Source organism: Argiope bruennichi, chromosome 10, assembly GCF_947563725.1.
Source record: "Argiope bruennichi chromosome 10, qqArgBrue1.1, whole genome shotgun sequence".
Lineage (NCBI taxonomy): Eukaryota > Metazoa > Arthropoda > Arachnida > Araneae > Araneidae > Argiope > Argiope bruennichi.
Window position 1 is genome coordinate 117,746,978 of NC_079160.1, and position 25,671 is coordinate 117,772,648.

The following is a 25,671-nucleotide window of genomic DNA, read 5'->3' on the forward strand; positions in this document are numbered from 1 at the left end:
AAAAAGCACAAATGACCGAAAATAAAAGAAACAATAACAAATGCAAAACTGAAGTAAGAATAAAAAGAAGGGACGGTTAAAAATAAAAGAAAAAAATAACAGACAGAGAATTGAAGGAAGAATAAAAAGACGAGGTGGCTAAAAATAAAAGCAGTCGTTTTCTTACCTCGGCTTTCGGATTGCAGGAATCTTCGATGTCAATGTGCAGAGAATCTGCGATGAGTTCGTCCTTGTAATGTGCCCAGATGACCAGTCTGAAACTCGGCACCATCTCGTGAGTCAACGGGAAGTCGACCCTCTGTACTTTGAAGTTGCCTTCGGGTAATTTGCTCATTTTCACGATTTTGCCTTTCGACAAGACCTATAAAAGTGCAAAAATAAAGAACATAAAAATCATGAACTATGTTTCGTTGCATTCAAAACTGCAGTTTATATTTGATGATGATAAGTAAACGTGACAGTTAAAAACATTAGAAAGCCTGATATATTTAGCTCTATTTATATTACATTAGCGTTAGAAATGTAACATAATCAGGGAGAGATGTCGATGCAAAACTTCCTCACAAATTTTCTTTTTATGAAGAGTGTAGACTGGGAACATTTCGAACTTTCAGAGTTTTATTTTCAGAGTCAAGGATATGAAGGATATGAACGTCTCTTAGTTAAGAATTGAACTGATCCAAGTGCAAGTATATACTTTTAAACGAATGTTCTCTGATCAATTAATTCAACACAGAAATACAGTTTTACCACAAAATCATACATCCGATTTCATGTATCTATCTCGATTTTGATTTATCGCGTCTACAGGCATGCGAATGAAAAGGCAGACCAATCATAAATCTTTCTGATAGATTTGATTTAAAATTTGATACAAATTTAAACTTCGAATTTGACAGAAATGAAAAAAAAAATGTAATACAAGAATAATAACAAATTAAAAATGAAATCTACAATCGCAAATTTCATGTTATCATGTGAGAACATCATTATTTTTAAGTCATTATTTGTCTTAATTATTTTAAGTCATTAACCAGTTTAAACCGGTGTGAAACAATCACGAGACTTCTCTATGCTCTCTCTCTCTCTCTCTCTATATATATATATATATATATATATATATATATATATAATGATGATTTTTTTAAACTTTCATTTCCAATTTTTCTAGCTGGTAAACAAAGTTTTGGAGCTCAATTGATTTTGAGATGAAAATGAAAAAAAAAAAAAAAAGCATAGATTTTTTAAATATCGACTCATGTGTCATTTGATAGTCTCGTGATTATTTAAAACCGGTTTAAACTGGTTAATGACTTAAATTAATTAAGACAATTCATAAGAATTCAGAGAATGAATAATTTGGAAATCAAGTTGTAACTTTAGTTAGCGATAAAGATACAACCAAGCCAAATGTGACAACATTCTGCATTATTTTCTGATAACCCTGAAAGCGAATTTCTAATAACCCTGATGCCTCAAAAGCGATAAATCGCCAATTCGTTATCACATTTCTATCAAATATCACATTTTGTATTTATTTCACTTCATACAATCACGTGCTGAAAATTACCTTTTTCTAGATTTAATTTGCAATAGCAATTAACTTATTTTTTAATCAGAGCGTTTGTAAATGTGATGGTAACAAGTTAATAAAAGGTAACTTTTTGCGATGCTCGTGCAGATTAAATTTTATTTTGTGCGAAATGAATTGTTAAAAATATGATTTAATTATATTTTTAAAAATTCATTAAAAATAGAAATTTAATTTATAGATCAAAACATTAGTATCATGGAAAGGATTATTTTTTGAACTTCAGTATGATGTAAAAATCGATTTTGTGCTGTAACATTTTCGCCAATAAATAAATCACAAATTTGTTGCCTACGCATTTTGAGACTTCAACAATTTGTTGCCTACGCATTTTGAGGCTTCAAAAACCTCAAGCCAAAATAACATCATGTTCTTACATGATAATAATAACTGTACCAATTTTCACCTGTATAACACTAAGTATTTTTGAGTTATTGTGTTCACAAATAGATAGACAGAGCGAAAGATAGACAATATCCCAACAATATATTATTCGGATGCAGGAAGATCTGAAACATGGAGATTCTTGAAGATTCATGACTCTTCATTCTTGTAGCCAACGTTGCCAAAAACACCGCCAAATCTCCAAATAAACGCCAAGGCTAAGGCTCATTACTTGAAATCCACTCAGCATCCATTAAAATTCCTGTTCCGTACCATGAAACAAACTGCTCCAGAAAGTAGCGTTACATATTCTTAATACATATTCTGAGCAGTATTATAAATAATTCTGCTCACAGATAAAAGCACATTTTGTCTATAAGTTTATTCATGACGTCTGAACATTTAGAGTGAATCCGGAACTATCCATTCTTTCACAATATGCTGGACGTAGACCAGTACAGAGATGCTGGTCCATTACAGACCAAACATAATATCTGAATGTCCAGGTACTCATGATAACAAAAGGTAAACTTCATAATGACTATTATACATAGAAAAAATAGGACATTATGGACATAAAAATTTGTAAACAGAGTATTAAATAGTTTCACGTGATTTTTGTGCTACTGTTGGAAATAATTTCATAATCATAGATGAGAACAACCATTCTCATTTGTAAATGTTTGTTAAAGTGAATCAATGAAGTTATACATCTAATGGAATGGCTTTTATTGTTATGAAATTTTAATCCTAGAGGATGTATGGAATGCACTTAGGAAACATATGGCAGCGTAAGCAAGGGTTTCAAAATTAAACAATCCTGTAATAATAGTTTGGACAAAAATGTGTATAACTGATGCAATGAATTGTATTGAGAACTGGACTTAATACTGTTTCATAAAGGAAACTGTTGAAACCTATATTTCTTGTATATATTCATGCTTCTATAAATTTGTTATTTTTCACTTTATGTATTTCTTTTTTTATATTTTTGTTCATATTTTATATTTACACCTTTATTAATATAAAATTCAAATAAATTATTTTCTTGAAACAATCCTGAATTTGCAGATATCAGTTTTCAATTGAGAAGAAAGAATTTTTATTGAAACAGTAGCATAATAAGAATAACAGTTATAAGGAATAAAATAAAGTAAATGAAAAGCACGGAACTTACCGCATAGTAGATGTTATTCATGGCAGGTGGATCAATGTGAACACTTTTATCGAACATATCCCCAATCTGTTAAAACAACAATTTGCATTTATTTAGCAATTTGCATTTATTTTAAAGAAAAAAAATCATTAATGTACTTAGTTTAACATGTTTTTCGAAACAAACTGCCATATTACAGAATTCATTTTACAGCGTAACTATCATTGCTTAAATTTTTGAACTTGTACTCAGTTTTATCTAAGTGAAGTCGGGTCCGAGATGGCATTATATGGCACTTTCAGCATGACAGCAGACAGAAATAGGCTCTAATAGCTAATTACAAAAAAGTGTTGTTGATGTTGTTTCATTTAAAATATCATTATTTTCAGGAAAGACACCTATACAGATAAAATTAAAAAGCAAAAGTATTAAATATAAATACATGAGTAAAAAATAAAACAAAAAGTGCGACTCGCAACACACGAGACATTAGTTTTGACTACTATTCTGCAATTCCTATACTTCGAAGCGGAAGTTGAATATACTTATTCAAGTAATTAGTTAAAAAAATATTTCTTATGTCTAAAATAGTGTTTTTTCAGTAAACATATTTATGTAGATAAACTTAAAAAGCAAAACTTTATTTGAATATAAAATTTGATCCAAATATTATATATATATATATATATATATATATATATATATATATATATATATATATATATATATATATATATATATATATATATATATATATATATATATATATACATACAAGAATTGCACGTTTAAAGTTACAAGATCTACAAAATTAAATTTTATAATATATTTGAACACAAGTATTTTAACATTAGAACTACCGGACCAGTCAATAGGAATCTCAGGTAGAGTCTATGCCTATGTCGATTTCAGGTAGAGTCTATACCTATGTCGATTTCAGGTAGAGTCTATACCTATGTTGATCTCAGGTAGAGTCTATACCTATGTCGATCTCTGACAGAATCTACGTCTATATCTGAATATAAAATCTATCTCTGGTAGAATCTATGTATATATCGATCTTTGGTAGAGACAATGTCTATGTCGATCTCTGGTAGCTCAAATGTTAAAATCCTCTTCCAAGTATTTGTAAACTATCTTTAATTTTTGAGCTAAATAAACAAATGTATCTTAATTAGTTTGTTGAAAAAAGAATGAACTTTGTTTTGAAATTATATTTACTTTTAGCCTGTGAGCGCTGCTCCTCTCCAAAGCAACGAAAGCATTTTCTTTTGATTTGAATCGATGCTGAACGAAATTACCAGATGCTTGACTACCACGATACCTTGGATCCACTGTCTCAATCTGAAAAAAAAAAATGGGAATTTAAAACAAAACAAAATAAACCTTTGAAATAATGCCTGAATAACCTTAGCAGAATTAATAAAGAAAAGTGGATAATCTCAGCTTACCAGTCTTCCTACCAAAAAAAATTGCATAATTCTTTAAATTATTAAAAATAATTTGAATGAATATCTAAATATGCTTATAATTTCATTATAAGCATATTTAGTAATTAATGCTTATAATGAATATGCTTATTATGCGTATAATGAATATAAATGCTTATAATGAATATAAATGCTTATAATGAATATGCTTATTATGCTTATAATGAATATGTTTATTATGCTTATAACGAACATAAATGCTTATAATGAATATGCTTATTATGCTTATAATGAATATAAGCACATTTAGAAACTAAATGCTTATAATGAATATGCTTATTATGCTTATAATGAATATAAGCACATTTAGTAACTAAATGCTTATAATGAATATTATAAGCATTTAGTATTTTCATTTTCCTGGTTGATGTTTTTACTTGAATTTATAATCCATTTCATTATTTATAAATTATTTTGATTTTGCAATGATCAACTAAACAAATTTCACAAAAAGTTCTTGATAAAAAATATTTTTGTGGTATGGCATATTATTGTAGGAAAAAAAGAAAGGAGCTATTAATTAATATGATAGATGTGGAAAAGTTTTTATTTAGACTACTAAATTGTCATCATTATAAAGGCAAAATTTTAAATTTTAAAAGGGTCTAAAATTTATTTTTGTGCTGTAATATTTTCAGATGTTATTGCGGAAAAATGCTAAACTTCAGCTTAATTTTTAATTAATTAAACTTCCAATTAAAACTTTTTAAAAATCTCCCTAGGTATACATTTCCATCCTCCGAGGTATATATATATACATAACTCAGAAGCTGTAAGTCTAATAATGTGACCATTACAGTGAAAACACACACATTCATCTTTGTTATTGATTGAGATTTATTTTGCTTTTATAAAATATCCCTTTTATTCCATTTCGAATATTTGTCTTAAGTTGCGCTCTGAGTTTCTAAGGCATCCCGGGTTAAAATTCTAAAAATCTGGATTCTTCAGAATAACTTACAGTGATGGAAACGGTGTTATGGTGCATTTGTGGATGCAGCTCGTACGAAACTTTCCCTTCTTCGTCACTGACTGCATTGGGCTGGGTGATGTCGAGGGGTTTGCCGTCAGCCAAGGCCTTGATCTGAGTTGCAATTCCTGCTGCGGGCTTGCCATCGACGTAGTTGATGTCAGCCTACGGTTAAGGAACACAATTACCGTAAGTTATTTACAAAATCTGCATAGGTAAAAAAATATACTTATTAAAAGCAAATACTTTGAGTGGATATATATATATATATATTTAATTTGAATGATTCTTGGATTGCGAAAGGAAATCATTCTAAAATTATAGTTGGAGCCAGTCTGCATTTAAAGTATAAAATTCTTGTCATTATTTACAAAATCTGCTTAAGAAGAAGTAATTAAAAACAAATATAAACACTTATTAAAAACACTTATAAAATATTTATTAAAATACTTATATTTATAAAATATTTACACTTATAAAATACTTACACTTATAAAATACTTATATTTATAAAATACTTACACTTATAAAATACTTATACTTTTAAAATACTTATCAAAATATTTATCCAATACTTATAAAATGCTTATTAAAAACAAATAACTTTCAGTGTATATTCTTTTGTTTATTTGGATATTTTTTGGATTGTGAAAGGCAATCATTCCATGATTTCCAAATCATTTCTATATTACACTAAGCAAGTTAATTCCCATCAGTTTTAATAAAGGGTAATACATATGTAACATTAAAAAAATTTCCACATATTTTGAAAACAGTGCAAGCATTCTTATTCAAATTTGACACAACTACGATGAAAATTTGATATATGTTCTATTAATGAAAAAGCTTCATAAGAATAAGATTTGACCCATTTTTAAACTCAAAACGATAGAAATGACTTCTTTAAAATTATCATAGTTTGATCAATAATGTATAATTAATAAAACAGTAAAAGATGTAATACATACTATAATTATTGCGAATTTCAAAAACTAAATTAAAATTATAATTCAAAAATAATAATTTAAAAAATAGTAAATATAAATATACTGTAATTTGGAAATTTTTTTTTGAATAAGACACCGTTCAAAGAAACTGCAAAATAAATTGTAAAGTTAATATTTTATCTTTTAAAAAAATACTTTTCAAAAGTGAAAACTTTTGTTTTTCTTTTACTCGAATGCATCGGACAACAATTCCTTGTGAGAAAAAAAAAGTTTTTGAAATTGTTTGCATACAGCTATATATATATATATATATATATATATATATATATATATATATATATATATATATATATATATAACAACGAATTTCTTTTCGAAGGAGAAAAATGGCGAAATATTATTGAGATTAAAAAAAAAAACATTCCTCTAGATAAATTGAAAGGGAAAGGTAGATTCCTTTACATCAAAGTTACTATCTGGCCAGAAAAAGTTTTAATATTAGAAACAGTCAAAATAAGAGCTTGGAAATCACTTTTTAACCCCCAACATCTAAGATATTGCAGTAATCTAAAAACATTAAATGCAAAAGTTGTTCGTTTCAACGAGACGCTAATTTCGCTAATTGGATTTACTTTTATATTTTCAATATTAAGAACCTTATAGCGAAACGAAAATTTCATCCTCCCACCATTTTCACTCTCTTTGGCTAGACAGGCCGATTTACGAACTCATCCGAGATTTTTACATTCCTAACAAAATATTTCAAACCAGTTAAAATCTAAACAAAATTACTCTAGTTATCCTGTTTACAAGATAACACGGGCAAAGCGTTATAAGCATATATATTCAGTGGAGAACTGAAGAAATTGCAATAGTTAGTCTTGCAATAGGGATCTACCTAAGATTTTGATAGCCTATTACAACCCAAACATCTAATTTGCAGCCTAAACTTTTTATTTACGATTCGATGCATTTATATCATTGTAAAACAACTACAAAATACACATTTTAGTATGTAGTGTATATTTCGTATGTATTAGTATGTAGTGTATATGTAGTGTACGCCTATCGCAATGAATGCAGACAAAATTCTAACGCTACAATTGTTCCAAAATTTGTGGCGGTTATATAAGAAAGTTATGCATAACGGATTGTAATGGGTTGTCAGTATAAACTGCATATATAAAAACATAATACACAATAAAATTTGTAGTTATTGATTTCTGACTGTTCAGTTGCTGTCTGTTAAAATACTTATTCAAGCTAGTGCTTCTAGCTTCTTTGATTTTGCAGGTGAAATCATAACTTAATAAATAGCTTTATGCTTGGTAATTACCTCGAAGACGGACACAAGACCAGGTTTGAAATCTTCCAGGCATCTCTTGAAAGAAATAACGAAAGGTGATTTGGAGAAGCGTCCTTTTGCGTCAGTGACCGTCTCTTTGTTGCCTGTCGCATCATCTACGACGGTTGCTTCAACAACCAGGTGGGAGCCTTCGATTCCAGGGAACCAACCGATGTCCTTGTGATTTGCAAACTGCTTCGTGCTTACAATTTCCTGGACAGATCCATCTCTTAACTGAAATAGAGACAGAATTATTGTGCTATTTTGGCTCATCACTTCAAGAAGAATAAAAAATTATTAGAAAAATAAAAAGTTCATGTAGTTTCTCCCTCGGAACTTAAAAATGAGAACACTTAACAGTAAAATTTAATCAAATTTTTACTAATCCTTTTGACAGAGATTTTTAAAATTATATCCTAATGAATCATTTCATAAAGAAATCATTACCGATTTCATCACTTTTTCATTCAGTTATAATCAGTAATTTAATATCATGTCCATAGCAAATAAAAATATCACATAAAATAGAATTTTGCGACCACCCTTCGAAATAGCTGGTGCTGATATGAAGAATTTAACCTCAGTAAAATTAATGGAAGATTTTTGTAATAATTTAAAATAATTAAAGGTAAAGTAAGTTATAAATAATTGTGGTAAAAACTGATGAGATAAATTAATATCTAAGCTATTATACTACGTTTTTGAGATTCGCACTTGTTTAAAGAATATAAGTAACAGATGGAAGAAATTAATTAGGCAAGAAAGAAATTATACCAATATTCGATTTTTTTACTACTCATAATCTTTAAAGTATATTAATAATTGTCAGATATATATTGAATTTCTTCTGGACAGCCACCAACATATTACTTTAAACGATGAATTCAAGACCATTAAAAATGATATGGTCTTACGTAAATGATTCTTTCGTATATTATTATATCGACGACATTTCAAAAATGGTACTATGTTTGTCATCGATATTTTCAGATATGACATTTCTAAAACACAAACTGTCATTTTTTGTCATTTTTTTTTGGGGGGGGGGACACTTTTCAATAAATGTTGGAGTGTTTTGCGATGTTATAGATATTTCCGTAGTACCCCTCAGCCTAATGAAATTTTATAAAAAGAATGCTTATTGTTGAAAACTAATGTTATGCGACAGGAATCGTGCTTTTCTAGACATTGGAAAATTTTAACATTTGGTGTTTATTTTCACATTGTACAACAGTTTTCTCAAATTCTTAGATATAAACATTGAATGATATTGTATTTTTAGATATTTTGCACAAATAACAAAAATTAATGAATGAGCACCTACTATTTAGAAATTTCCTATCTATCAATATTAGTAGAAATTTTCCGTTTGAATGGCTGATCTAAAAATTGATGTTAAATTTCACAATATTAAGCCTAATAAAATGTCAAAACAATATTAATAGACAATTTTTAACAATTCACTTCCAATAAAATAAGATCCAGCTTTTATTGACTGTCCTCATTTCTACTTCCGCAAAGACCATTGTTTCGAGAAATTCCTTCAGATGGTTGTTACAAGTATAATTTCTTTCACACACCACACTTTAACATATGAAGTAAGAAGTTGATACCTTTGCATTATCTAAAAATGTCACAGGAATTCATAAATGTTTTCTCTGAAGCTAAAAGTCTTCGACATGGAATTGCAAATATCCGAAAGACTCTGTGTAAATGTGTTTTTACTATTAATAAAGTATCAATTTCAGTTTTGAGGTTTATTAACTCTCCTGAAATTCTAATAAAGAAATTATTAGTGATCCTCAAAAGGAAGGCTTCTTGACCTGCTCGGAACTGAGGATTGGTTTGGTTTGGTTATATTAACGTCCCGTTTGAAGCAACACTAGGGCTATTTTGGGACGGACCTCATAATTTTGAACCGCGGTCAGATGACGAGGACGACACCTGAGCTGGCACCTCCCTCTCCACACCACACCACACCAGCGGGAGGATGTTTGTCATGACGAATTTAACGTGCAACAGACCCCCTTACACGACAGTTCTTCGGTGGAATCCGGTCACGTACCTGAAACCCTCCGGTTCCGAAGCCGAAACCTTACCACCAGGCCACCGCGACCCGCGAATCTGAGGAAAGGGGAGATCTTTGAATCAGAACTGATCACGAATATCTGTGAAGGTATTTATTATTGCAGACTCACTGAACTGTTCTGGTGCAACTACATTGAGGTGAAACGGCAAATGTCTCAATACAGGTTTATTCAAAAAGATGAAGCAAATTTAAAATATTTATTTCTAATGAACGACAATAGATGGAAACTCGACACATCACTGGATAAAAAAAAAGTTCATTATTTTTTAATGCATTTGATTTGATTAGGTTCGGCTATATTAACAACCCGTTTTTGAAGCAACACTAAGGCTATTTTGGGACGGATCTCATAATTTTAAACCACGGTCATATGACGAGGCCGACACCTGAGCTGGCACCTCCCCTCTTCACATTTCCGCACCACACCAGCGGGCGGATTTAACGTGCACCACATCCACTTACACGACTAAAATGCATTTGGATACTCTTGATAAAAATCGTTGCTGTTGTTCAATTACGAAAAAACAATGACGCTTCGTGAAATTGTTTTGTTTGTTGCAGTGCAGTGGACAGAAAGCCTCCTTACCATAAACGGAATCGAAGTTAGTACGTGGATTTCGTAGAAAATGGTTACATATACAAAAGAAAAGCCCTCATCATCCTCCCTTACCAGATGAAATTATTTAGCTCACTCGAACTGCTTTTAAATGTCGCCCTATTTGTGTGGGTACAGAAGACAACGTGCGTCTACTATCCACGCCTGCGATTCTTCAAAGTCTACTTGATCAAATTTTTACAACAATTAATTTTATAATCTAAGACCAACTACTTCAAGAATAGCAATGTATTTACAGCAAAGCAACTTTAATTCATGACATAAAATTTTTTATTTTATCTGTCCAGTTACGAATCATTTGTGTATCTTTTTATTGACATTTATAAGAAATAAATATTTTCAATTGGCTCTTTCCTTTTGAATAACACGGGCAATATTGATTCAATGGTTTTATAAATAATGACTCACTATTTTAAAATTATACTGGATGCATTTTGTGCATACTTTCGGAGTGATTCAATAGGATGCATTTTGTGTTTACTTTCTTAGGGAAAATTATTTATTATGATTTTAAAATGTCCTCCCTTTGATCGATAGAATCCAAAATGTGCGATAGGCCAAGACCATGTATATATTTCATTTGCAACTGATCACTGCTTTTAGTTTTGAAAGTTTTGATTTGTTTTATAGTTTTTCAATTACCATAGTCGCAATGAGACGTAATTCCAAAAATAATTTTTTTTTTACTCAGTAAAATTTAAAATTTAGAGATCATTAATATCTAAAGGAACAATTTTCGACGATTGCAATACTTACGGCGAATCTATTAGGCACTTTTGCAAATTATTCATGTAGGGTTATGAAATATCTCATGCATTTGTATTAAAATATAAATATGTCAAATAAAAAAACTCTTCAAAACAAAATATATGTAATATTAATTGTTGCGAAGCATGATGCAGTTTGAAGACACTGAAGATACTTTTAATTTTTGTGACGTCGTTTTATTTCATTTTGAAGAAGCAAGCATATGTACAAATGATGAACACACAGAGCGACACAGAAAAGGAATGAGGGAAAAGCTCTTGGACATTTTATCCCGGGTCTTATATAACCAATGATTTTGATAGGGAAAATATTTCTTTACAGTGATAATGTATTATGAGATTTCAATAGGGATTTTCATTACACACGCGGAGAAGGTAGGGTAAACACAGGGAGATTTTAAAAAAGAATTTGCTTGATCAGCGGTATTTTGCCTCTTCACGCGTGATGTGGGAAAGTTAGATTTTAGCTGATTCAACAATTTAACAAAGCTTTCTTGAATTAATTAAGTAGAGGCAGTGGAATTGGATCACGAAATAAGAGAATATTTTAGAATGAAGTTACTATGGGCTAAATTAAGATAAAATCTTGAAAAATAAATTAAATTGAAATTAGAATTAAAATATCATTACACATATATTTAAAAAAAATGGGAAAATATATAATTTTTAAAAATTTCAAAATGCTCTAAGAAACTTAATTTTTAACTTTTTTCTGTTATTTTTACATTATTCTGAATAAATTTATTTAGAACAAAACCGGTTATGATTTTGAAAATACAATCAAAAGTTGTAGAAATATTTTTATGCATATATATATATATATATATATATATTTAAATTTTGTAGAAATATTTTTATGTACATGCACTGGATTTTAATAATAATTTTATGTTTTTCTGAAAGTTTTCCAAATTATTTAGCTAAAATAGACCCTTGGCTAGCTAAAATATTCGAAACATAAAATACCTATGCAGCTATCTTTTAATACTTCCCTGAAGTTTTCATTATCCATTTTATTTACTTTTCCTCTGAAATTAAGACATCTGAAATATTTAAGAGGCATTTAAATATAATAAGAACATCTTTTTGAGAAAAGTTACTAAAATGTACTTATTTTTTCTTTATATCCTCCACATATTTATTTTATAGAACAATACATTCTATAACGCTATTTCAGTTTAATATAAACTTGCATTTTGGTGATGAAATAATAAAAAGAAACTTTCATATTCTCGTCCATTTTTATTTATTTCAAAGTTTACTATCCCCTAAACTTGGTCCACTTTGTATTTGGGAAAATAAGTCCAAGAATAGTATAATTATTTGATAATTATATCTGCATTAAAATATTTTCCAATTCACATCTTGCGAATATACATTTAAATATGAGAAATGTCATAATTTTATTTTTATGTATATATTTTTTTTTATTTCAGCTGGATTTTGTAGATATTCAGAATAAGAAATTAATTATTTCAGAAACAAAGAGTTAAGTCTGTAAATGAAGAAGTCAGGTAACATGCAAATGTAAGCAGAAGAGAAAGCCAATCGTCTCTAAAAATGTTATAACATCAAACGATTTTTATAGCTTTAAAATAAAGGGAAAGTAAACTAGGTGATCATTTTTATACATTTCACAGGAAAGATACATTCTTAAAGCAACTTTAACTATGAATTCTGTGATGTTTCAGTTTATAATTATTGTATTACGTGAAGAAGAAGAAGGAAATAGGAGTGATTATTTTTAGAAGAGAACACATTGCTGTTTACACTAGTATCGGCCTTAGGTGAAATTGAAATTGCAAAGCAATGAAAAACACAGATACCTTATAAAGGAGCTTCGCATAATGAATGAGAGCTATGTGCTTTTCGTACATTTTGAGTAAATTTTAATTGTGCGTGTTAAGATCGTGTTAAGATTAAAAATTCAAGGAATGTGCTACTAAATTTTTTTAAGTAAACGATCAAAACTAAAAAATGGAGCAAACTTTCTGAGAATCGTACACTGCTACAAGTCTTCGCCAAAAGTATGGAGAAATTTCATTTTCTAGTAAATTATTAATTCCTCTGATTGCATGCATCTGAAAGCTTTTTTTAGGTTTTAGATTTCGGGAACATAGTATTTTTGTTTAAAAATCTTCATTTCTCTTATGAATAACTTAATGCATGATTCCCTCAAGTGAATAATTTTAAATATCAAATTATAACAAACACCTCATGCATGTAATTTTAATAGATTTACATCTGTTCTATTCATTGTATATGTAGGTCTTACTAATAGAATTAAGTCACTTGACATCACAGTGTTATTGGAGACTTCCCAGGTAATCTGCCTTCTAATTTTCGAGGTATTGTAATTTCTTTCATTTATTCTTCGCGTAAAAATCATGCACAGTAAACAAAACACTTTTTCCCTAGTTATCCACAATGTAAGAAAATCATGCTATAAAATATTTTATGAAACTATGAAATTGGTTTGAATTTTAACTAATAAGAATATCGATTATAGAAAATAACAAAATAAATATTTTTTCAAAGTTACCGAAACAAATAAATAGTTTTTACTCAATTGAATTAATACCCTTAAAAACATTTTAATATAGTACAAAACTCAGTTTTCTGTAATAATTTTAGGAATTCTAAGAATAATTTTTTAAAAAAATGAAATCGCTCCGATATGCATATTTTCATCCTCCAAAACATATTTATGCCAAATTTGATAGATCTAGATCAAACGGTTTAAATCACACGTTCCCCTTCATTATTAGTAGAGATTATCTTATAGTACTTTATTTATATAATTAGTGATGATAAATACCTCTTTAGGACCTATCACAGCAAAGAAAATGACATTAGGAGCTTCTCCTTTTACACCAAGCCGAAAAGTCACTAAACCTTTCACTTTCTCTCCGTAAACATACCTGAAATTGAAGAAAATAATGTGTCAGAGAAATAGAAACAAACATTTCAGAGCTAATACCTTAAAATGCATTATAGCATCCAAAACTTTGATGTTAAGCATTCAGAAATTTGAATCTAGGTTTTCAAATACTGGAAAAGAGACATAGGCTTCCAAGCCAGAATCGATGTATCTAACAGAGGCCTTCAAATAATAATTATAATAGCAAACATTTTATCAGTTTTGCTCCCAAATAAACGTAGTATTTTTATAAATCTGTAATATTGCTTTCCTGCAATATTGCTGCTATGTATAGACAGATTCATGAGATATATTAACATATGCTGATAGGATGTCAGATCAATGACTCAGACATGGGTCATAAACTTGACATCCATTTGGCAATGATTTCGGATAAAAAAGAGAAAGTTCTGGAAAACTCAAGAATTTTGAATTTATCTCTATTAAAACAATACATCTAAAGACTCGTTTGAAAAATTCTATAGTTCTGCCAGGAGACTTTTGGCAACAAAACGTTTAAACAAGAATGAAATTATCCATTTAGATTGTTCATCGCAGAGGGAATTCTCTAGCTGTGAAATTTTAGCACTCTTTCGTAGATTTCTAATGAGATATTTTTTTTTCTCTGTTTTTGTTGCGAATTTCTACAAGTACCGTTCTCTATACGTGTTTGTTTTTAATATTTGCGCAACTTGTTTCTTTCGATTAAACGCGGCCACATAAAGTCTATGAATAAAGCTTGCATGCCCATCCATTACTTACTTCGCTGAAGCAGACAAAATAATGGTGTCGTGGGATTCCAGAATGACTTCAGGCGTTTTGAGTTCGACAGTAAATGTTGGAAGAACTAATAAACGAAAAGAAAAACAATTAGCAGTAACAATTCTTTCTACTTCAGTTTTAAATATAGCATGCAGTAATTGAGTCATTTAGATTAGGAAAACATAACAAATGTTTCATATATTCTATCAGAAAAGTTTAGCATTTAAAAATAAGATTTTTAAACGGTTAGTTAAAGGCATTTTAATATAAGAGTAGGGACGCGAAAATTATTTTTACTTTATGTATATGTGTTGATAAGTTTAATTTGCATGCAATGATACGTTTAATTTACATGCAGTAAAAGTTTGTACAAAAAATAGCATTAATATTCTTACCATATTCTTGCAATTCAAAGTGTACTGTAGTATTTTGCTCCAACTGAAATGAAAACAGACGTAACAAAATTTAAAAATATATATCAAAGATGATCATAAAATATTATTTATTAAACTTTTAATTTCAAACAACGTTATGATTTTATTTATTTCTAAAACCAAGTAGACTATTACAAACAGCTACTGATGATTTTAATTCATATTCGAAAATAATTAGAATTTTCGCTCATAAATGACATTTTTAACGAATTATTAAGTAAAAGAAACTTCGAATGATATTACTATTTTGTTACGTTTTAAGCATCTTATTTTTGTTATTAAGTAGCCGCCTTTGACAACCATCTATTTCTCCCGCCTTGCATCTTTTTATATTTCTTAAACACTTTGTCAAAATGCATGAAATTCTTTACTACAGCTTTCATTAGTTAATATGTGACAAACCAATCTAAGATATTAACAAGATAATATATAATAATAAGATAATGATATAAGATAATGATATAATACTACTTCTTTACTACAGCTTTCATTAGTTAATATATGACAAACCAATCTAAGATATTAACAAGATAATATATAATAATAAGATAATGATATAAGATAATGATATAATACTACTTCTTTACTACAGCTTTCATTAGTTAATATATGACAAACCAATCTAAGATATTAACAAGATAATATATATTAATAAGATAATCATATAAGATAATGATATAATATTACTTCTTTACTACAGCTTTCATTAGTTAATATATGACAAACCAATCTAAGATATTAACAAGATAATATATAATAATAAGATAATGATATAAGATAATGATATAATACTACTTCTTTACTACAGCTTTCATTAGTTAATATATGACAAACCAATCTAAGATATTAACAAGATAATATATAATAATAAGATAAGGATATAAGATAATGATATAATACTACTTCTTTACTACAGCTTTCATTAGTTAATATATGACAAACCAATCTAAGATATTAACAAGATAATATATAATAATAAGATAATGATATAATACTACTTCTTTACTACAGCTTTCATTAGTTAATATATGACAAACCAATCTAAGATATTAACAAGATAATATATAATAATAAGATAATGATATAAGATAATGATATAATACTACTTCTTTATTACAGCTTTCATTAGTTAATATATGACAAACCAATCTAAGATATTAACAAGATAATATATAATAATAAGATAATGATATAAGATAATGATATAATACTACTTCTTTACTACAGCTTTCATTAGTTAATATATGACAAACCAATCTAAGATATTAACAAGATAATATATAATAATAAGGTAATGATATAATACTACTTCTTTACTACAGCTTTCATTAGTTAATATATGACAAACCAATCTAAGATATTAACAAGATAATATATAATAATAAGATAATGATATAATACTACTTCTTTACTACAGCTTTCATTAATTAATATATGACAAACCAATCTAAGAAATTAACAAGATAATATTTAATAATAAGATAATGATATAAGATAATGATATAATACTACTTCTTTACTACAGCTTTCATTAGTTAATATATGACAAACCAATCTAAGATATTAACAAGATAATATATAATAATAAGATAATGATATAATATTACTTCTTTACTACAGCTTTCATTAGTTAATATATGACAAACCAATCTAAGATATTAACAAGATAATATATAATAATAAGATAATGATATAAGATAATGATATAATACTACTTCTTTACTACAGCTTTCATTAGTTAATATATGACAAACCAATCTAAGATATTAACAAGATAATATATAATAATAAGATAATGATATAAGATAATGATATAATACTACTTCTTTACTACAGCTTTCATTAGTTAATATATGACAAACCAATCTAAGATATTAACAAGATAATATATAATAATAAGATAATGATATAAGATAATGATATAATACTACTTCTTTACTACAGCTTTCATTAGTTAATATATGACAAACCAATCTAAGATATTAACAAGATAATATATAATAATAAGGTAATGATATAATACTACTTCTTTACTACAGCTTTCATTAGTTAATATATGACAAACCAATCTAAGATATTAACAAGATAATATATAATAATAAGATAATGATATAATACTACTTCTTTACTACAGCTTTCATTAATTAATATATGACAAACCAATCTAAGAAATTAACAAGATAATATTTAATAATAAGATAATGATATAAGATAATGATATAATACTACTTCTTTACTACAGCTTTCATTAGTTAATATATGACAAACCAATCTAAGATATTAACAAGATAATATATAATAATAAGATAATGATATAATATTACTTCTTTACTACAGCTTTCATTAGTTAATATATGACAAACCAATCTAAGATATTAACAAGATAATATATAATAATAAGATAATGATATAAGATAATGATATAATACTACTTCTTTACTACAGCTTTCATTAGTTAATATATGACAAACCAATCTAAGATATTAACAAGATAATATATAATAATAAGATAATGATATAAGATAATGATATAATATTACTTCTTTACTACAGCTTTCATTAGTTAATATATGACAAACCAATCTAAGATATTAACACGATAATATATAATAATAAGATAATGATATAATACTACTTCTTTACTACAGCTTTCATTAGTTAATATATGACAAACCAATCTAAGATATTAACAAGATAATATATAATAATAAGATAATGATATAAGATAATGATATAATACTACTTCTTTACTACAGCTTTCATTAGTTAATATATGACAAACCAATCTAAGATATTAACAAGATAATATATAATAATAAGATAATGATATAAGATAATGATATAATACTACTTCTTTACTACAGCTTCATTAGTTAATATATGACAAACCAATCTAAGATATTAACAAGATAATATATAATAATAAGATAATGATATAATATTACTTCTTTACTACAGCTTTCATTAGTTAATATATGACAAACCAATCTAAGATATTAACAAGATAATATATAATAATAAGATAATGATATAAGATAATGATATAATACTACTTCTTTACTACAGCTTCATTAGTTAATATATGACAAACCAATCTAAGATATTAACAAGATAATATATAATAATAAGATAATGATATAATAGTGTAACATTTCTTGTATATCAGTATTTTCTTTTACTATTTTTATTGACAAATGCAATAATACCTCATGCCCATACAGTACAGTAGCTGACCATTCTCCATGTACTGGGTAGTTCGGGAACTTATAGAGATGACTCACAAATGTTTTACGGAATTTCTGAAATTTCTTGTTGAACTCTGTCTCCTCCACGATCAGGTTTTTGGGGTTCTGCAATATTTAAACTATTAAACAACTTTGAAAAAAATTAAAAATATATTATGTCTTTAAAAACCACTCAAAAAATTATATCGTATTAAATAACTTTCTAAATAAATTTACGATATATTCTATCCTTAAAAAACTACACAAAAATTATATAGCATTAAACAATTTTATAAAAATTAAAAATATATTGAATCCTTAAAAAGGACTCAAACATTATATAGTATTAAACAACTTTATAAAAAATGTAAAATATATTGCATCTTTAAAAACAAATCGAAAAAATATATGGTACAAAACAACTTGGTAAAAAATTAAAAATATAATGCATCTTTAAATATTACACAAAAAATGATATAGTTATTATCATCTTATGGAAGCTATAATGTGAAAACTAATCATTAAAAATAATAAAAAATTAGCTTTAAAAAATATAAGTCACATTTCTCTTTGACATATTGCCGCATTGAAAAGAGGCAGTCGACTCTCCATGGCCGAATGGTCACAGCACTGGTCTCATAATCAAGAGATCGTAAGTTCAAATCCCGCTAGAGACAATGCGATTCACAGTTTGTGTAAATGTTTAATTGCTCGATTATACGCTTTCCTTTATTTCATGTTCCAGCAGATTCTGGAACTTTCTTTAGTTTACCATACAAGCGTTCTGGACTTTTCTTACTGACTCCAGAAAAGTATTCTGGAACTTTCCCTGTTAGTATAAAAGCAGAAGATCTGTCAGTCGCTGTGTTCTGAGTTGAGTTAATAAATTGGTTTAGCCCTACTTCTTGTGTGGGTCACTGAGTTCCCCACTAAAGTACCTACGTGACAATATTATAGAACTTTAGTTTTATTTAGTTATATTAAAGATCTGTCTAGAAAGTTTCAACTTCAGCATCACCTACAGAGTATATGTTATAATAGGAAAAAATCGAAAATTGAAGAAATAATCTATTGCATAACGGAACAAAATTAGATTTTGAGTAATGTTAGAAATAAAAATTCAATTTTATGAAAACCTAATAAAAAATCGATATAAATTTTTAAATAGTTGAATCTCGTTATGCAATATCACATTAATCGACATTTTGCTTTAATCAATAGCAGTTCTTCATTCATTAAAAACTGAAAATAGAAAAGTGTAGCAGTCATTATCTCTTCAACATAATTCAAATTATTCCTTTCATTCTTTAGTTTTAAATTAATTAGTTAAAATTAATTAAATTAGTTCCTTCAAAGATTAAAAAAAAAAATTCTTGAGAAAAAATATGTTTAAAGAATATATTTTTAAACCAGTTCCTTTGTCTTGCAAATTTAACTGATATTGGAACTTCATCTTTGAGTCTATGAAGATGCAAAACATTTAAAAATCTGGCTTGAATATAAAACTTTTGGGCTAACAAATAATTTAAGAAAAACGTCTTTAAACATGTTTTACTGCATTTTCCGTTTCTGAATCCTGAACGACTTCTAAGTAAACCGGCAGAAAGGCTCGATACAAGAAAATAATGTGAAAACCAAAACCCAAAGAATTATTTCCTTTTCCTCTTCGCTGAAAGTCTAGTGCATTTCCGCTGATTATCATTAGCAAAAACAAGATGCATGATACTGATTGTGTTAGAGGATATGACGAGACTTATATTGATTGTGGGATAGGATGTGACGAATTGACCTGACAAAGTAAATGTCATTTTTTTAAAGTTTCTGACATGCGAGAAGAACGTACGATAATCGTCAAAAATGAACTTGGCACAGTAAATTTCCTGATTTAGTTTTGCTTCATTATATTATCTCATTTAAAAGCAATGCTAAGACTATTTTAGGATGGGTTTTGTAATTTTGAGCCCCATTCAGATGACGAGGATGGCACTTGAGCTGACAAAATCTTCTTCAAGCTTTTTACCACATCGGCGGGAGGACATTTCGCTGACGATGTCGGGTTTAGCATACACCAGGTTCGCATACACAACACATATTTTGAAGAATCGCTTTTCGAGTTAACTTACTATCAGGCCAGTGGACCTATAAACACAATATGAATCGATAGGGTTGAATACTGAAAATAATAGCAAAATTTTCTATGTACTTTGTGGCAATTGCTGACAGAAAACGTATGTAACCATTGGGAGTGGTCTCCAAACAACTCTCTCGCATACATTTTAATAAAGGGTTATCACAGAGAAGTTTTTGCATGATATTGGTGTACAAATATTAGCCTTTGGCGTGAATTCAGCATTTTTACTGAATGAATTATGCGATCCTTGGAGAGTTTTTTCAGCTACTCACCTTGATAGTATTCGAAAATTGAATTTGTGTTTCAAGCGCATTTCTCCAAGCTGACTGAAACAAAAATTTAATACAAAAATTACATTCGTTATCACAAATCCCCATACCAAATTTGATACATTTAAGTCATTGTGTTTTTGAGTTATCGCGTTAACATGTTTCTGAAAGCGCAGACCGACAGACAGTCAGATTTGACACAAAATTTGATAGGTGTCTACATTATAGATGCTAAATCTGTGTGCCGAATTTTACCATCTTGGTTTTGTAGCTATCATGTTAATTTATATTCGAACAGCCCGACAGACAGACATCGTCTGAATAGAATTGGCCCACAATTTGATAGAGATGTGCAAATTTTGGTGTAAAGATAGCATACCAAATTTTTTTCTTCAAGGTCAACGTGTTTTTGAGCTATCTTTGTCACAGACAGATATACATTTTCCAAAAATATGTTATGGTATGAGAGAAAATGGAGATTCGTCAAAATATCGAGTTCAAATTTTTTTGACGATCCAATACTTATATTTCTTATACGAGAAAGTAATTTTTTTATAAATTATTCGATGAGCTATTGATAAATGAATGGAGATCAGGCATCTCGGAAATGAATGTCTTACATAAAAATGTAACAATGATTTAAAAACAAACATACCCTGATTTGGAGCTTGAAGGGTTTCTCAGATGGCAGCTCGTCTTCATTGAGAGCAATGATTCGGATGTGAGCTGAAAGGATGAAATAAAATATCAATACATCAATATATGTTTTTCTTTACAGATAATATAACAAGAGCAATAAATTTTAACAAATAAGGTTACCACTTGCTAATGAAACAGCTGAGTTTCTTTATAAAACTTCCACAAATAATAAAGATGATTATAAAAAAACCCATTAAATTTAATATAACATTAATTTATGTATAAACATCTAATAACGTTAAACGAGAAATTCTTGTATATAATATTTTTTATAATTAACTATTAGAAACTTTTTCTCTCTGCTCTCATGTTGTCAATGTCATACAGCGCCATCTTGTAAATTTTGGAGGTTTTTTTCCCTCGTAAATTTTTGTGATACTTGAACTGCTGCCATAGGACGATAACCTATTGGTATTCAAAATTTCGTGAGATGGCGCTATATGAAATTATCCGAATACGAATACGCTCGGTTCAAATGCAATAGCAACAATGCAATTATTGTGTTAACCAATCAAGTTGCCGTACAAGTAGCATTACCGTATCTAAATATTTTCTTTAAAAAAAAACCCTGCCTAGCGAAGTTTGATTTCCCATGTATTTCTGTTTTAATAATTTAAATTGTCGCAGATATTTTTCTATATCATTTTTCTTTAATATATTCACTTTCTCTTACCTTATTATAGATTCTTATTTTAAGAAAGTCAAAAATAAATAAAGCTTATGAAATTTAAGGAAGCGTATTCAAAACTTTTGCAAATATAAAATATTTATAAATATTAAATTATGTACATTGCCTGTGGTTTCTGTATCTAGCAGCAAATGTTGACAATGCAGGGTCCCTCACTGATATATTGCTGTAATTTATATCGACAAAACAAAGCTAAGTATAGATCCCTCAGTTTGTGGGATACGAGACGCTATTGGTAGAAACAGCGACTTCTTTTTGCATGCTAGTTTTAAAATAGAAGTGGAGACAATTCAAATGCAAAAGCCACGTACTAAACACGGCGCACTAATTAAGACTTCATCAGAGACACCAATTAAGACTAGATCACAGCATAAGTCAATATGAATATATATCTTAAATAGTATGCGCAATTATATTTGGCATGTGACTGTGATGCCACGTGAATTAATACTATTCCAGAAATAAGTTATTTGTGATGATTAAATAACTTAAAAATAGGCAAATATTATAAAAATATAATGTAAGAGCATATTGATCTTATTCTTTTATTCATTCAATCAATAATATGAAATATAATAAAACCATGTAATTTTAAATTAAAGTTTGCTGAAGGGAAAAATGTTAATTTTTTCTCTTTACATTTCGAAACTTGGTTGCTTAAATGGAACAAAAACTATATATTGTCGACATTTCTAGGGGAAAATGAGAAAAAAAAATCACAAGTTCATTATCAAACTGTACAAAACCACTTGTTTTCATGTTTTAACAAAACATTTTAGAAGATATACTATTCGAAAAGGGAATAAAAATAATCCATTATCATCATATCATGTTTAAATACATCATACCAATTTAATTTTGGAATCCACTGCACATTCTCATAGAGAAAGGAATGTTGAAAAGATTTCTAACTCCAATCTAAAACATCGTAGCATATTAACCGTTTGGCCGGGTTTTTTTCCCTTTATTTTATATTTACCATTTATTCTTCATTAAACAGCTGCTATAAGTGCAGACTACAAAACATATATAATATTGCCAGAATTTTCATTAATAAAAATCATGTAATTAAAACAATGAAATGCATTGCTGTAAAATAAACTCAAACTACATTTTTAAAAACAAAATTTTTATCACTAGAAAATATAAATTCTGAATTTTAAATCAAAAATAGTTTTTGCGCAATAACACACTCTAAAGCTATCAATAAAAAAATGTCCATTAATTTTTGACTAGTTAAAAATCTATTTGAAATGTCGAAATACATTTTCTTGAATAACATCTAATACCCATACTGCATATGGCCCTAATTTAATAGCTGGAAGTCTAAAATTTTGCTCTGAGTTTGAACGATTTTTGTATCAAGATTATCTTATATTGAGATATCATGCATTTACAGATTGCATGACAACCAACGCTCATTTTTATGTTGAAAAGAAGATGGTGACCGCAGAGCAGCATAGTACTATCTACATTATGAAAACGTGAGTAATTACATATTATGTCCATTAAATGTGTGGTAAAAGAAGTATAACACAAAACAAAGTTTCATACCACAAGATGACATGAAGCACAAAGGCAAAATTGCAGCTACTGTGTATCTAAACAACAATTCTTGTAGAAAATCACAATAAAGTATACAGAATTCAGACATAGAACTCAGCATATACAGCCAGATAGCTCTCTGTACAATTAACTCTCTAAAGAAAGAATTCATACTTGTATATTTTATGGTCTTCTAGCAAGATATGGAATTTCTAGACGATTCTATTTATCTTGGTTTAAATTGAGATGTCGCCAAAATTCCAGCATTTCATATAATCTGCATTTTTATTGCGAAATATACGCCAAATGTTTTGCCAATAGCGGGGATCATTGATCCGTCATTCATTTGATATCTATTAAAATTCGCTATCTATTAATATCCATTCATGATCCTAACTTTTCAGAAAAGTTGCATTATAGATTTGGAACAGTATGCTTTGCGACCGTGATGTCACTTCATAATCGAATACAGGTGGTAAGTGGAAACAACAAATGACTTTTGAAATTAAGAACGCATTAATTATTTAGAAATATTTGTAAAATATACTGCAGAAATATAAACACTTACGCATTTCCTTTGGGGTGTAGATTGGTTTATCAGTCTGGATGAAGACATACCCAGCTTTATTCGTGACAGGAATCTGTATTTCTTTGTGAAAATTATCACTTCTAACTGTCAGCAACACGAATTTTTCCGGACTCGGACTTGATAGAAAGTTAGGAGGAAAAGCAGACGGGTTCAGGCGAACTTTGAATATGTTAGGTTGCTCTGTAAGCATAGTAATAAAAAGAAAACATCAATCTTTTTTTAAAAATTTATAATATCTAAATTTCCTCAGTAAGGACAAAAGGTAAGGCAAATTTCAAATATTTAACAACAATTATGTTTCACCTGCATGTACATCTAATACAGTTTCTGATATGTTCTTGATTTTCCCTGGATGGTCTTGTATGAGCACGTGAACTTTAGCGACCGGTTTTCCTTCTATGGCGATTGCTATTGTTTCATCGGAATCAAGGCGTAGAGTATTGGGAGCAACCACATGGAATATTCTGTAAAAAAATAAATGAATGTCGTAAGATATCTATGATATGAATGCACGGTTTAATTTAAATTTGAAACGCAATGCATGCATTTAAATGCAATTTTTGGTTTTTAGTAAACGGATTATACAAAGATAAAATATTTTAACTGTCAAAAACTGTAATCTCGCGATTTTGATGAATCTTTATATTTCAAAATTTCCTTCGTTCGAAACACATTTTTGGAATCATGTCTGTAAACAAAATAATTCAAAACACTTTGAGCTAGAAAGATGTAATTTGGTAATGCACATTTGTAGATTTGTATTAAATTTGAATAAAATTTAATCAGAGAATTGCTGGTCCTAGTACAAGTGGATACGATAATTACAAAATATAAAGAGCTAGATACATGAAATTCGGTACACAGTCTACTGCTGGTCCGATTTCGTCAATGCTTGCTGTATAAAAGTTTATGGCCTCTAAATATGCCATCAATGTAACTGCGAAGCACCACTAAGAGAAATCTTAGAGGACTTTAAAATCTTTTTTTTTTTTCATTTCTTTCTTATAATGTTTCTCTATAATATAGGGGATATTGACAGAAACCTCCAGCAATAA

At 28.4% G+C, this 25,671-nt stretch overlaps 1 protein-coding gene across 1 annotated transcript in view; it reads right to left on the reverse strand.

Annotated features, from left to right (window-relative positions):
- LOC129989423 (complement C3-like) overlaps positions 1-25,671 on the reverse strand; it is a 109,612-nt gene that overhangs the window by 66,287 nt on the left and 17,654 nt on the right. The window contains exons 2-13 of the mRNA XM_056097959.1: positions 24,920-25,080; positions 24,596-24,796; positions 21,751-21,821; positions 18,678-18,821; positions 15,433-15,475; positions 15,038-15,122; positions 14,174-14,276; positions 7,875-8,117; positions 5,583-5,756; positions 4,353-4,475; positions 3,153-3,218; positions 167-361 (exon numbers count right to left, since the gene is read on the reverse strand). Of these exons, the coding sequence (XP_055953934.1) occupies positions 167-361; positions 3,153-3,218; positions 4,353-4,475; positions 5,583-5,756; positions 7,875-8,117; positions 14,174-14,276; positions 15,038-15,122; positions 15,433-15,475; positions 18,678-18,821; positions 21,751-21,821; positions 24,596-24,796; positions 24,920-25,080 (1,609 nt within the window). The remainder of the gene's footprint in view (positions 1-166; positions 362-3,152; positions 3,219-4,352; positions 4,476-5,582; positions 5,757-7,874; positions 8,118-14,173; positions 14,277-15,037; positions 15,123-15,432; positions 15,476-18,677; positions 18,822-21,750; positions 21,822-24,595; positions 24,797-24,919; positions 25,081-25,671) is intronic.